The 15,519-nt window shown below is 45.8% G+C and overlaps 1 protein-coding gene across 5 annotated transcripts in view; it reads right to left on the bottom strand.

Annotated features, from left to right (window-relative positions):
* The window catches only part of DGKI (diacylglycerol kinase iota), a 151,936-nt gene that overhangs the window by 91,766 nt on the left and 44,651 nt on the right, over window positions 1-15,519 (bottom strand). The window contains exon 1 of one of the 5 annotated variants that reach the window (XM_075275205.1): window positions 8,818-8,989. The exons of the other annotated variants lie outside the window; for them this stretch is intronic. Within the exon in view, the coding sequence (XP_075131306.1) occupies window positions 8,818-8,906 (89 nt within the window). The 5' untranslated portion in view covers window positions 8,907-8,989. Of the gene's footprint in view, window positions 1-8,817; window positions 8,990-15,519 lie in introns of those variants that run through there. 5 annotated transcript variants of the gene reach the window in all.

Here is a 15,519-nt window from a genome sequence, read left to right as displayed (position 1 = left end):
TGGCAGATAAGAGTTGAGCTGGTTCACACTCTGGTTTTTCCGACGCCTTGAGGTATTCAGGAAATCTCCATCTCTGGATGAACATATCAATTCCTCCATGAAATCCCTCCTGCCGTCACTTGGATGACTCGGCGGTGAACCTGCTGAACACTACACCGGGATGAAGATACTTGAGAAGTTCTAAACTGCTGACAAGTTTAAGGAAGCATCAAGTCTTGTCATTCATAATGTGGTAATCTGCATTTCAAAGGGTCTCAATGACTGGAAGAGAGGGGGCTTCTTCTCACTCCTATCGAAACATGAAGTGTTACTGTACGTCAGCACATGTCCCATAATCCCCCGCTGCGTCCTCATCCTGACAGAACTGTAGCACAGGGGAAATGCATTCAATAAAAGTGAAAGTTCCCCCCGTGGAATAAATCCCTAAGATATTTCTGTTACCTGATTTGCTCCCTTAAAGGGGGACCTTACAACACCCTCACTAACAAAGTAACTAACTAACCCTTTGCGTCCTTCAATAGTGGCCGCTCCACTGATTCCAACGCAGTTGGAATTTTTTCTCTAGCCCTTACCATTCCCAAGCAATGATAACAGTTAGTTTCAGCATCCAATATGTTAATTAGGCTCTCAACTGTCAGGTGGGCAGTCTCAGACTACTCAGTCTAGGACGGCCACCTGAGGCTAGAGAGACTGAAATTAACAGCAACAATTTCTCAGGAATGGTGAGGGCTAGAGAAAAAATTCCAACTGCGTTGGAATCAGTGGAAGGGCCACTATTGAAGGGTGCAAAGGTTTAGAGTTAGTGGAAGTGATGAAAGGTTCTCTTTGAAGAGATTTTCCAGGATTTATACATTGATGACCTATCTGTTTGACTATCCCAGTATGTGAACACATATGTGGCTAGTGATTTTACTGTATACATGGTCTAAATGACAACACTGCACATAGGGGCCATGTTGTCCTCAGAAATAGCAGTAGTACTGCCTAAGGCTTCAGGCCTTCATATCTTAGCATGGAAGTAAGATATTAGAAAACTGTTTCCACAATTTTAACCATACTTAGCAATTGTCTCAAAAGGAGGAACCCAAAAAAAAGTGGTGGCCTCCCAGATGTCTGAATGAGGGGAAAAGTCTCCTGGGCAATGTGAAATGGTCCCACAGCCACAGGCTAATAGTCAATTTCCTGAAAAAGGTTCCTAGGTCACAAAGAGAGGGAGTGCCAAGGCCCAAAAGGGCAAGCATCGAGGCCCAATCGGAGCATAGCCCACCTAGTGGGGGCATGATCAAATCTGGACGTTTTTGAAAACACTCCTTCGACTCCCAAATGTTGAAGAGTATGTTTTTAACAAGTTATTGGAGAGGTCTTAAATTTTGGGTAATGGGGCAAGGACATTCCCCACATCATGTCTGGTGGGGGTCGAGTACAGATTTTGGAGACTGGCTGACTGGGATAGAAAGAGTTAAGAGGACAAATTTCACTATAATATATTCTGTGGTTTATAGCGAGAAAAAAAAAAGTTGACGGAAAGAAGAAAACGATCCCAACATAGTTCCTCTTACATTTCGCCAGTCCTGCCCACTTCCCTACACTGCCATGGAAACGGCGCCCAGATCCTTTAACATGGATGACATTAATGATCAGGTTGTTAAACACATACAAAGGAGGGCTGAGTAAAAATTGCACATTGTCTGCGCGTGTCAGCGAAGGACGGCCTCTCCCTACAAGAGACGGGGGAGTCGGAGTGGCCTCACGGGTACGATGTGTGCAAATATCTGGAGTGGAACGTCCCCGGAGCTGCCAGCTCCCCATTCAGTATATACCTATATTCTACCACAAGCCGCCTACTTGGGGTCAACGGACCCCCCTACGCCACATATAGAAGTAATTGGCGAGGGTTTTTATACCCCCAGCCTGTCTAGTTTCACCGCGGATCGGTCGCGGACTTGATGCCGATTTTCCAAATCAAGGGTAATGGGAAACCAAAATCTCGGACAAAACCCAATTGTAGTAAATTTTGCAGCAGATTACCCGTGAATGTGTAACAGTGTGATACTCGGACACCCACAATTTTTGCCCCTCGTTGTGTTGACCCAAGACTCCTGCAGCAATCAAGTCCATCAACATGGTGGCAGGGACTTGTTTGGTAAGGGAATATATCCCTCAAAAAAGGGAAGTCAGCAGCAAAATTTACACGGTTTACGGGTTTGCTTCTTCGCACTCGCCTGCAAATTTTATCAAAAAATTTCTGAAGCGAATCCCGACCTGTCTGAACATAACTTTAGAGTACAACAACAGTGGCCCCCCAAAGCACGTAATTCCCAATTCCTCCATTAGAGGACCATCCACAATGTCTCCAAAAAAGGAACCAGATAATGAGAGGAGGGTCACCAGTAGCACAGAGTATTTCAGTGCCCCCACTTTTAAAGGCACAGACCCAATATTTACCAATACCATCTATTCGTACACAGGCGCTAACGCGGTTTTATGAGAATTGCAGGAATGGTTCCCTTACAAGAAACAGATGTCCGAGAAAAAGGAGCTGGGCCCTGGGTGGTGGACGCCCGCAGATCTGCCGATTCTGACACACGGAGACGCAGCACCGCTTGGGAAGCAGCTGTCACTGACATCTTTACATGAGCTCAGCCGAGTGACTCAATCCTGGATGGGGCTGACAGCTGCGCTCGTACACAGACACTTCAGTAACCGCAGAGATGGCTGGACGGCTGTCTCCGCTGAGAGAGCGCTCTCTTGTCAAGTCAACATGGTAAACAGGATCTTTAGAAGCATTGTCCCAGCCGCGACCCCCTTGCCAAAAACTTGTACCAATTGTTATATTCAGAGCTGCCTTACATAAGTGGTGGCCAAGGATGCCACTATGGGGGAAGGGCAATGACTATAAGGGGACAGCAGTGCTATAAACGGTGGGGGCAAAGGTGTGACTATAAGAGGGCAGCAGTACTATAAACAGAGAGGGGCAAAGGTGTGACTATAAGGGGACAGTAGTGCTATAAACAGTGGGGGAAGAGGTGTGACTATAAGGGGACAGTAGTACTATAAATGATGGGGGCAAAGGTGTAACTATAAGGGGACAGCAGTAATATAAACAGTGGGGGCAGAGGTGTGACTATAAGGGGACAGTAGTACTATAAATGATGGGGGCAGAGGTGTGACTATAAGGAGACAGCAGTAATATAAACAGTGGGGGCAGAGGTGTGACTATAAGGGGACAGCAGTAATATAAACAGTGGGGGCAGAAGTGTGACTATAAGGGGACAGCAGTACTATAAACAGTGGGGCAGAGGTGTGACTATAAGGGGACAGCAGTAATATAAACAGTGGGGGCAGAAGTGTGACTATAAGGGGACAGTAGTACTATAAACAGAGAGGGGCAGAGGTGTGACTATAAGGGGACAGCAGTAATATAAACAGTGGGGCAGAGGTGTGACTATAAGGGGACAGCAGTACTATAAACAGTGGGGCAGAGGTGTGACTATAAGGGGACAGCAGTAATATAAATAGAGATGAGCGAACAGTGTTCTATCGAACACATGTTCGATCGGATATCAGGGTGTTCGCCATGTTCGAATCGAATCGAACACCACGTGGTAAAGTGCGCCAAAATTCGATTCCCCTCCCACCTTCCCTGGCGCCTTTTTTGCACCAATAACAGCGCAGGGGAGGTGGGACAGGAACTACGACACCGGGGGCATTGAAAAAAATTGGAAAAAGTCATTGGCTGCCGAAATCAGGTGACCTCCATTTTAGACGAATAGTGGATTTCAAATCCGGGTCATATGAGAATGTGAACTTTGTGACTATGAGACAGGGATAGCTGTACAGGCAGGGATAGCTAGGGATAACCTTTATTTAGGGGGGAATGTTATTAAAAATAACTTTTTGGGGCTCTATCGGGTGTGTAATTGTGATTTTTGTGAGATAAACTTTTTCCCATAGGGATGCATTGGCCAGCGCTGATTGGCCGAATTCCGTACTCTGGCCAATCAGTGCTGGCCAATGCATTCTATTAGCTTGATGAAGCAGAGTGTGCACAAGGGTTCAAGCGCACCCTCGGCTCTGATGTAGCAGAGCTGAGGGTGCACAAGGGTTCAAGTGCACCCTCGGCTCTCCTACATCAGAGCCGAGGGTGCGCTTGAACCCTTGTGCACACTCTGCTTCATCAAGCTAATAGAATGCATTGGCCAGCACTGATTGGCCAGAGTACGGAATTCGGCCAATCAGCGCTGGCCAATGCATTCTATTAGCCCGATGAAGTAGAGCTGAATGTGTGTGCTAAGAACACACATTCAGCACTGCTTCATCACGCCAATACAATGCATTAGCCAGTGCTGATTGGCCAGAGTACGGAATTCGGCCAATCAGCGCTGGCTCTGCTGGAGGAGGCGGAGTCTAAGATCGCTCCACACCAGTCTCCATTCAGGTCCGACCTTAGACTCCGCCTCCTCCAGCAGAGCCAGCGCTGATTGGCCGAATTCCGTACTCTGGCCAATCAGCACTGGCTAATGCATTGTATTGGCGTGATGAAGCAGTGCTGAATGTGTGTGCTTAGCACACACATTCAGCTCTACTTCATCGGGCTAATAGAATGCATTGGCCAATCAGCGCTGGCCAATGCATTCTATTAGCGTGAACTGAGTTTGCACAGGGGTTCTAGTGCACCCTCGGCTCTGCTACATCAGATTGCTACATCTGATGTAGCAGTGCCGAGTGTGCATCAGATGTGTAGTTGAGCAAAACTGACTCAGCACTGCTAAGTCTGCAATCGCATAGGAATGCATTGGCCAGCCTTCGGCCAATCAGCGCTGGCTCTGCCGGAGGAGGCGGAGTCTAAGGTCGGACCTGAATGGAGACTGGTGTGGAGCGATCTTAGACTCCGCCTCCTCCAGCAGAGCCAGCGCTGATTGGTCGAGTTCCGTACTCTGGCCAATCAGCACTGGCCAATGCATTTCTATGGGGAAAAGTTAGCTTGCGAAAATCGCAAACTGACAGGGATTTCCATGAAATAAAGTGACTTTTATGCCCCCAGACATGCTTCCCCTGCTGTCCCAGTGTCATTCCAGGGTGTTGGTATCATTTCCTGGGGTGTCATAGTGGACTTGGTGACCCTCCAGACACGAATTTGGGTTTCCCCCTTAACGAGTTTATGTTCCCCATAGACTATAATGGGGTTCGAAACCCATTCGAACACTCGAACAGTGAGCGGCTGTTCGAATCGAATTTCGAACCTCGAACATTTTAGTGTTCGCTCATCTCTAAATATAAACAGTGGGGGCAGAAGTGTGACTATAAGGGGACAGCAGTACTATAAACAGTGGAGGCAGAAGTGTGACTATAAGGGGACAGCAGTACTATAAACAATGGGGGGGCAAAGGAGTGATCACAAGGGGACAGTATTATTATAAACAATAGGGCAAAGGTGTGACTATAACAGGACAGCAGTAGGATAGAAGCTTGGGGCAGAGATGTGACTATAAGGGGACAGAAGTACTATAAACCACGGGGGGGGGAAAGAGGTGTGGCAATAGGGGACAGTAGTGCTATAAACAAAGTGGGCAGAGGTGTGACTATAAGGGGACAGCAGTACTATAAACAGCGGGGGCAGAAGTGTGACTATAAGGGGACAGCAGTAATATAAACAGTGGGGGCAGAAGTGTGACTATAAGGGGACAGTAGTACTATAAACAGAGAGGGGCAGAGGTGTGACTATAAGGGGACAGCAGTACTATAAACAGCGGGGGCAGAAGTGTGACTATAAGGGGACAGTAGTACTATAAACAGTGGGGACAAAGGTGTGACTATAAGGGGACAGCAGTAATATAAACAGTGGGGCAGAGGTGTGACTATAAGGGGACAGCAGTACTATAAACAGTGGGGGCAGAGGTGTGACTATAAGGGGACAGCAGTACTATAAACAATGGGGGGGGGGCAAAGGAGTGATCACAAGGGGACAGTATTATTATAAACAATAGGGCAAAGGTGTGACTATAACAGGACAGCAGTGGGATAGAAGCTTGGGGCAGAGATGTGACTATAAGGGGACAGAAGTACTATAAACCACGGGGGGGGAAAGAGGTGTGGCAATAGGGGACAGTAGTGCTATAAACAAAGTGGGCAGAGGTGTGACTATAAGGAAACAGAAGTACTATAAACATTGGGGGGCAGAGGTGTGACTATAAGGGGACAGCAGTACTATAAACCACGGCTGGGGGGGAAGAGGTGTGGCAATAGGGGACGGTAGTGCTATAAACAAGGTGAGCAGAGGTGTGACTATAAGGGGGCAGCAGCGACTATAAATAAAGTGGGAATAAAGAAGGTGCCTAAGGATAAAAAGGAAGTTGCACTGCTAATTTCCAGTCATGTGATTGGTCATCTTGGCTTCTATAGTAGATAAACTTAAAGAGGACCTTTCACCACCTCCCTTTCACCACCTCTACCAACATGAGCTCTTTTCATCCTCTAATAGCCCCCCTCTATTTATTCTGGAACAGTTGAAGATTTTTCTCTAGTCCCCGCCATTCCTGAGTAATCATTGCTGTTAGTTTCAGTGCCTGATATGTTACTAGACTCTCTAATGTCCAGTGGGTGGTGTCAGGCAGGAGTATACATGGGGTGGTGCCCCTTTGACTCCCTGCAGTGCGGTATTTTCTCCCTACACTTTAGTGTGCCCCTGTTAGGCATCAGTATAATGTAAGTGTATAGAGCGAGCTGGCCCAGCTGATGACATCACCCACTCTGATGATGTCACCAGAATGTAGCAAGTGTTGAACGAACATGCAAAAGATAATAGAAAAATCAACTCACAATACAAACTATGTCCTTCCCACCAGACAGAGCTGGCGTGGACGCAAGGGTCAGGGCCCTTCTTCAAAGCAGTGACATCACAGCGCGGGGAGCTCAGCTGTCATTGCCTTGAGCCTGCTTCCGGCAGCTGTGACATTCCGACCATTCCCAGGGTCATCGGAGAGTGACAGCTGCTGGATCAGTATAGATACATGAATCCTAGGAATACGCCGCCTGCGCCAGCCACACATCGCTGCCTCCACCGTTTCCGGTAGAGTTTAAAGGGCAACACGTCTCAGCCACACGATCTGGACCAGGAACAATGCGAGAGCATTCGCCTACGTAAACCCCCTAACAATAAGAGTTCTGACAAAAAGTCTAAAAAGTTCTCCGAAAATGCGGGGTTGTTTATAGATTTACGTATTATTATTTTTTTATTATTTTTCATTATTATGTTTTCTTTTATTTATTAATTATTTTTTTTTTCGTATTTCAAATGAAGAACATAACAAATTTTCAAAAATTTGCAATAAAACGTAAAGAAAAACAAACCGTAAACGCGCTTCTTCAATCCCCATCAGTCTAGTGGACCCCATCGATCTCTGTTTACTGGTCTAAAGTTCTGAAGTTAGGCTGTTGAAGACCACAAACATTAAAACCATGGGGGTTTTTTGTTGATTTTTGTGTTTTTCTACTTTACTTTAATCTATTCCTAGGTACTGGCCAAATTTTTGTAAATTTCAAACAATCCCTTTAATCTGGAACCGATAGAACCAATGGCAGACTATCAAATATTCTGGATTATCACATGGCAAAATATTTAGGAAAAAAATCCCAAATAGTCTGTTCAGTCTTCTAGTTCAATTCTGTGCTGTGGCATCAAACATTCTAGATTCTCCAATTCTGGATTAAAGGAATGACACTATACTTAACCCAGTAAAGTGCAATTCCCTAAAATCACAATCTAGTAATCTAAAAAAATCTTATAATCCGATAGTAACAATCATCATTATCAAGCTGCAATGCTTTGCTTTACCTGCGGAGGCAGTGTGGGGAGTTGGAGCACGTTCACAGGATCAACCAACTGATTGGTAGTACAGATTTCCTTTAGGGTGACACCTCTAACCAAAGGGGATATCCCATATTGATGGGGTATGTACATAGGTGTCTAAAACCACCAAGGTTGACACAAGTCAGGGGTCCATACTGTGGCTAGGGCTATACTTGTAGTTAATATGCCTGCACATGAAGGCCCCGAAAATATCTTATTTTCACTATTCTATGAGATATAATATAATATTTAACATAAAAAATAACCAAAAAATCAAATAAAAAAATCACAAAATACGAAATTTAAAAATTCTACCCACAGCCCAATATGTAACTCCCGACTTGGCTCACTTTTCAATTTTTTTTTAATAAAAGTGAAGGACCATTGGAGAATGTAATCACATGACCACATCACATGACTACTGGCTATGATGTCATACTACGGCCCACAGTTGGGGTGATTGTAAAGGGCAACACACGGGGCAAACATTTTATTAACTTGTTAGATTTTTTTGAGCAAATATTCTACAAAAATTTCAAAGTTTGGTAAAACATTGGCCCCGACATAGAACCGTTCCATGTCAAATTTTTGGAAATCATATCCAGCGATCACAACGGGGTTAATCTGCCTTTGGGCAGCGAAGCAACAACTCGCCAACTGAGACGTGATAACATACTCCTAACTCAGACACTTCTTCTCTGGGGCAAACCAAAAATCTCAGCCCCAAAGACCCACTTACGAAAGGTTGAACGACCATGAGAGGTGAACTACAAACATTGTGAAAAAAAAAAAAAATTTCAATGAACTTTAAAAAAAAAAAAGAATTTTGGAATTTAGCAAAAATTCTATTTCCATAAATGTAAGGAAAAATAAAATTTTTTCAAAAAGTTAAAAAAAAAAACAAACCCAAAAACTAAGGCTACTATCTTCTATGCCTCCTGGTACCCAGTAACCGAAGTCACACTCACCAGTCTTCCCATGATGACGAGCTCCCAGAAAAACTCTGTGAAACTTTTAAGGAAGGATTCCGCCAGTTCTTTTTGTAGAACGGCTCCATGTTTTGAATGACCCCCCTTTTGGGTCAGACGTGAATTCTACGACGCGTCCCCCCCAGCTCGAGCTGTTAGGTCTGCCGTGTCGGCTCTGTTCTCCCTGACACAATGCCCGAGCTGAGCCACGTTCACAGTGCAAGAGACAAATCCATGACAGCTGATGGCACGGGGGGGAAAATCACCCGGGCTGGGCTACGAGCCTGAACAGCCACAGATCCCTGGCTGAAAAATTCATCTATTTTTGGAAATTTTTTTTCAGAAAATTGACTTACGATTGCTTGGATAAAAAAAAAATCTATGAAAAAAAGGTAAAATAAATCAAAATGGAAAAAATTAGGTACATTTTTTAATTCTGTTTTTGAAACAGCTATTTCTCTTCCAAAAAGATTTCATTTGTGTCTAGGGCCAAGTGGGCTGAATCTATGTGAAACTGCTAACATGGCCATAGTTCGGCTCGTAATCCAACATGGAGGGGCACCGATAGAGCCCACCGGTCGTAAAAATAAAGGATCAGCCATGTTGGATGATGCGAACAACAAACATGCAGTACCAGTATATTCCACAATGGGGACTGGGAAAACTGGGGCAAATTCTGGGGACCCATGGGCTAGGAGGTCCATGATGAACTGAGTACATAAACTCAATGTCAAGCCGATAGGGTTAAATTGGGGCCCACTTTGGTCTTTGGACCCACTGATACCTCGATCTGACCCAATCCACAGCTCAATGGAAACTCATGTAATAAAGGGAACATGCAAACTCCGATGTTGACCCCAGTCAGATTTGAACCCCGGACCCAAGCACTGTCATGACTACTGAATATCAATGGAAAGCCTTAAAGGGGTTGTCCAGTTTGAAAACCCTATTCTTACACACCCTATTCGAGAGTACTGAATCATCTCATGGCCACAGTGATTACAAAGGCAGTTGCTCGCTTTGGAGGACTTGGTCTGTCCAGTATTCAAACCGATATGAATGGGCATAGTGTAATTCTTCATTTCCCCTGTGGTGGCAGTGCAGGGAAATGGCACACTTACTTCAAGATTTCAATTTACTTCCACAGATTTCAACTGATTGCTAGATCACTTTGTGATCAGCTTTACGTCAAGGTACCCTTCTAATAAGTCGGGAGACTACTTTTGAAGGTAACAACCTCTGCCTACAGTTCCCCCACAGGAGAACTGTAGTATTACATGTGACCATTCAAATCAATTTCTTCCCTGAATTTTCCTTTAATGGCAGTTGCAACAAAAGGAGCTTAATATATAAACTGACTCTCTTGACAACTAGACCATTACCTTTAAAGGTCACAGCCTCCCTCTACAGATCCCCCGCAGGAGAACTGTAGTATTACATGTGACCATTCAAATCAATTTCTTCCCTGAATTTTCCTTTAATGGCAGTTGCAACAAAAGGAGCTTAATATATAAACTGACTCTCTTGACAACTAGACCATTACCTTAAAAGGTCACAGCCTCCCTCTACAGATCCCCCGCAGGAGAACTGGAGTATTACAAGTGACCATTCACCCTTCTCAGGAGCCTGAATTTTTGTATCATGGGGTTACAAACAAATGGTAGCTCATTTATAAATTGACTCTCTTGTCAAATGGACCATAGATAGGGTTGCGTTTATGCAAATTAGCCTTAAATGAGGACATCATTATATTGATTCCAATGCACCAGAAAAGTATTGTGTTATTTTTAGTCTTATTGGATTTTACATCATATCATTGCTTTTCCTGGAACTTGGCTTTGCATCGCTGAAGCCATAAGGGCTCCTTAAATTTAGAAAGTCAAAGCAAAAATCAATTGAGGTTTCCATGGCAACGGCAACTTTCTTATCAATCAAGGCAGAGAGAAACCATAAAGTGAATACCCGGGAGGGACACAAGGGACATCATCTAGACCGGTGGGCTCCAACCTAGCTGTAAAACCTCTACACCCCGGGCTGTCAGGGCATGTTAGGAGTAATCGGTTTACAACAGAGACCCAGACCGAAATTCAGAGGGGTGAAAAGAGGGGATTGATGATTGTAAATAGGGCAATCTGGTCTGGGATCTGTAAACAGAAACATCTGGGGAACAGGTATCGTTCTGGGGTCTGTAGATAGCATGATCTGGTTTGGGATCTTTAAAAGATAGGGGGTCTGTAAATAGGGGGGCCTAACACTGGTAACAGGGGAAATCTGGTCTGGGGTCTGGAGATAATTTGGGGACTATAAATAGAAGGGGTCTTGTCTAGGATCTGTAAAGAAGAAGGTCTGGTCTGGGGTCTGTATTCTCAGGGGGTCTGGAGTCTGTATTATCAGGGGATCTGGGGTCTGTATTCTCAGGGGGTCTGGGGTCTGTATTCTCAGTGGGTCTGGGGTCTGTATTATCAGGGGATCTGGGGTCTGTATTCTCAGGGGGTCTGTATTCTCAGGGGGTCTGGGGTCTGTATTCTCAGGGGGTCTGGGGTCTGTATTCTCAGGGGGTCTGGAGTCTGTATTCTCAGGGGGTCTGGGGTCTGTATTCTCAGGGGGTCTGGGGTCTGTATTCTCAGGGGGTCTGGGGTCTGTATTATCAGGGGGTCTGGGGTCTGTATTCTCAGGGGGTCTGGGGTCTGTATTCTCAGGGGGTCTGGAGTCTGTATTATCAGGGGATCTGGGGTCTGTATTCTCAGGGGGTCTGGGGTCTGTATTCTCAGGGGGTCTGGGGTCTGTATTCTCAGGGGGTCTGTATTATCAGGGGGTCTGGGGTCTGTATTCTCAGGGGGTCTGGGGTCTGTATTCTCAGGGGGTCTGGGGTCTGTATTCTCAGGGGGTCTGGAGTCTGTATTATCAGGGGATCTGGGGTCTGTATTCTCAGGGGGTCTGGGGTCTGTATTCTCAGGGGGTCTGGGGTCTGTATTCTCAGGGTGTCTGGGGTCTGTATTCTCAGGGGGTCCGGGGTCTGTATTCTCAGGGGGTCTGGGGTCTGTATTCTCAGGGGGTCTGGGGTCTGTATTATCAGGGGGTCTGGGGTCTGTATTATCAGGGGGTCTGGGGTCTGTATTCTCAGGGGGTCTGGAGTCTGTATTCTCAGGGGGTCTGGGGTCTGTATTCTCAGGGGGTCTGGGGTCTATATTCTCAGGGGGTCTGGGGTCTGTATTCTCAGGGGGTCTGGGGTCTGTATTCTCAGGGGGTCTGTATTCTCAGGGGGTCTGGGGTCTATATTCTCAGGGGGTCTGGGGTCTGTATTCTCAGTGGGTCTGGGGTCTGTATTCTCAGGGGGTCTGGGGTCTGTATTCTCAGGGGGTCTGGGGTCTGTATTATCAGGGGGTCTGGGGTCTGTATTCTCAGGGGGTCTGTATTCTCAGGGGTTCTGGGGTCTATATTCTCAGTGGGTCTGGGGTCTGTATTCTCAGGGGGTCTGGGGTCTGTATTCTCAGGGGGTCTGGAGTCTGTATTCTCAGGGGGTCTGGAGTCTGTATTCTCAGGGGGTCTGGGGTCTGTATTCTCAGGGGGTCTGGGGTCTGTATTCTCAGGGTGTCTGGGGTCTGTATTCTCAGGGGGTCTGGGGTCTGTATCCTCAGGGGATCTGGGGTCTGTATTTTCAGGGGGTCTGTATTCTCAGGGTGTCTGGGGTCTGTATTCTCAGGGGGTCTGGGGTCTGTATTCTTAGGGTGTCTGGTGCCTGTATTCTCAGGGAATTCGGGGTCTGTATTGTCAGGGGGTCTGTTCTGGCGTCTGAATTCTCAGGGGGTCCGGGGTCTGTATTCTTAGGGGCTCTGGTCTGGGTTCTGTATTCTCAGGTGGTCAGACCTGGGACCTGTCTTCTCAGGATGTCTGGTTTGGGCCCTGAATTCGTCGGGGGTCTGGGGTTTGTATTCTCAGGGGGGTCTGGTCTGGGGGGGTCTGTATTTGAAGCAGGTCTGGTGTGAGGTCTGTATTCTCAGGAGGTCTGGGGTCTATATCTGAATTCTTATGGGGTCTGGTCTGGGGCCTGTAATCTCAGGAGATCTGGTCTGGGGTCACTAAGTCTTGACGAGGCCTTAGCTTGCCATTTGTCTTCATCTTGAGGTCTGCTACAGGGGTCATACAGTATGTACTTACTTTTTAATCAAATGCTGTATTGTATGCTGGGGGGGGTCTCATATTTCGGACACACAATCATTTGCCTCAAACAACAGTTTTCCCATGCTCGGGTGTGTCTTGTCCATACCGCAGCCACTTTGACTAGGGGTGCACAAACTTTTGCAAAGCTCTGAAATTGGGCTTAAGTAGTTATACATTGCGGCTGTGTTCTCTATATTAACTCCTTCACACTTGTAATCTACCTGAAAACCACAAAGGGTGACGCTGTGATCTGTAATCCCGCCCCGACTATAAAACGTGCCTTATGGCGGTGTCTGTATCTGAGCAGACGTAGTGGATACGTCCCCGAATATGACGTACCTGTCGCTGCCCATGAAGGCGCCGCTGCCTGCCCGTTACCCCATCTACCTGTCAGGCACCCAGCATGCCCCTCGCCCATCCCCCACCTCTCTGACATGACTTTGCTTTCATCAGCATTACCATCATGGATAATTGATAGCGAGTCCAAGAATTACAAGGTGCTGTGACACACAAGCGGCTATAAATAGCCCCGCCACACTGCCCGTGTTTGCCAGTGTCTGATGAGGCAAAGAAGAAAACCAATTACGGGCCCGGCCTTGCGGGCACCCTCACCGACCCGCTGCGCAAAAAGTCCCGTAAAGCTGTTACCTCCCAGGACGTGAATTAAAGGAGACTCGATAAAAATTACCAAAATAATTGGCAAGCGTCCAGATGTAGCAGAGCTGAGATTGTCAATAGGTACCATGTGTGACCTGTGGATTTATACAGGACGGAAAGTAAACCTTAAGTGTTATCTTAAAGGGGTGGTCAGCATGTAACAAATATGGCTGCTCAGGATAAGTAATGTAATGTATGTACACAGTGACTGCACCAGCAGAATAGTGAGCGCAGCTCTGGAGTATAATACAGGATAAGTAATGTAATGTATGTACACAGTGACTGCACCAGCAGAATAGTGAGCGCAGCTCTGGAGTATAATACAGGATAAGTAATGTAATGTATGTACACAGTGACTGCACCAGCAGAATAGTGAGCGCAGCTCTGCAGTATAATACAGGATAAGTAATGTAATGTATGTACACAGTGACTGCACCAGCAGAATAGTGAGCGCAGCTCTGGAGTATAATACAGGATAAGTAATGTAATGTATGTACACAGTAACTGTACCAGCAGAATAGTGAGCGCAGCTCTGGAGTATAATACAGGATAAGTAATGTAATGTATGACCACAGTGACTGTACCAGCAGAATAGTGAGCGCAGCTCTGGAGTATAATACAGGATACGTAATGTAATGTATGTACACAGTGACTGTACCAGCAGAATAGTGAGCGCAGCTCTGGAGTATAATACAGGATAAGTAATGTAATGTATGTACACAGTGACTGTACCAGCAGAATAGTGAGCGCAGCTCTGGAGTATAATACAGGATAAGTAATGTAATGTATGTACACAGTGACTGCACCAGCAGAATAGTGAGCGCAGCTCTGGAGTATAATACAGGATAAGTAATGTAATGTATGTACACAGTGACTGTACCAGCAGAATAGTGAGCGCAGCTCTGGAGTATAATACAGGATAAGTAATGTAATGTATGTACACAGTGACTGTACCAGCAGAATAGTGAGCGCAGCTCTGGAGTATAATACACGATAAGTAATGTAATGATTGTACACAGTGACTGCACCAGCAGAATAGTGAGCGCAGCTCTGCAGTATAATACAGGATAAGTAATGTAATGTATGTACACAGTGACTGCACCAGCAGAATAGTGAGCGCAGCTCTGGAGTATAATACAGGATAAGTAATGTAATGTATGTACACAGTGACTGTACCAGCAGAATAGTGAGCGCAGCTCTGGAGTATAATACAGGATAAGTAATGTAATGTATGTACACAGTGACTGCACCAGCAGAATAGTGAGCACAGCTCTGGAGTATAATACAGGATAAGTAATGTAATGTATGTACACAGTGACTGCACCAGCAGAATAGTGAGCGCAGCTCTGGAGCATAATACAGGATAAGTAATGTAATGTATGTACACAGTGACTGCACCAGCAGAATAGTGAGCGCAGCTCTGGAGTATAATACAGGATAAGTAATGTAATGTATGTACACAGTGACTGCACCAGCAGAATAATGAGCGCAGCTCTGGAGTATAATACAGGATAAGTAATGTAATGTATGTACACAGTGACTGTACCAGCAGAATAGTGAGCACAGCTCTGGAGTATAATACAGGATAAGTAATGTAATGTATGTACACAGTGACTGTACCAGCAGAATAGTGAGCACAGCTCTGGAGTATAATACAGGATAAGTAATGTAATGTATGTACAGTGACTGTACCAGCAGAATAGTGAGCACAGCTCTGGAGTATAATACAGGATAAGTAATGTAATGTATGTACACAGTGACTGCACCAGCAGAATAGTGAGCGCAGCTCTGGAGTATAATACAGGATAAGTAATGTAATGTATGTACATAGTGACTGTACCAGCAGAATAGTGAGCGCAGCTCTGGGACCATATTATAGTGCTA

Source organism: Leptodactylus fuscus, chromosome 5 (assembly GCF_031893055.1).
Source record: "Leptodactylus fuscus isolate aLepFus1 chromosome 5, aLepFus1.hap2, whole genome shotgun sequence".
NCBI lineage: Eukaryota > Metazoa > Chordata > Amphibia > Anura > Leptodactylidae > Leptodactylus > Leptodactylus fuscus.
This window is presented reverse-complemented; position numbering and strand designations above follow the sequence as displayed.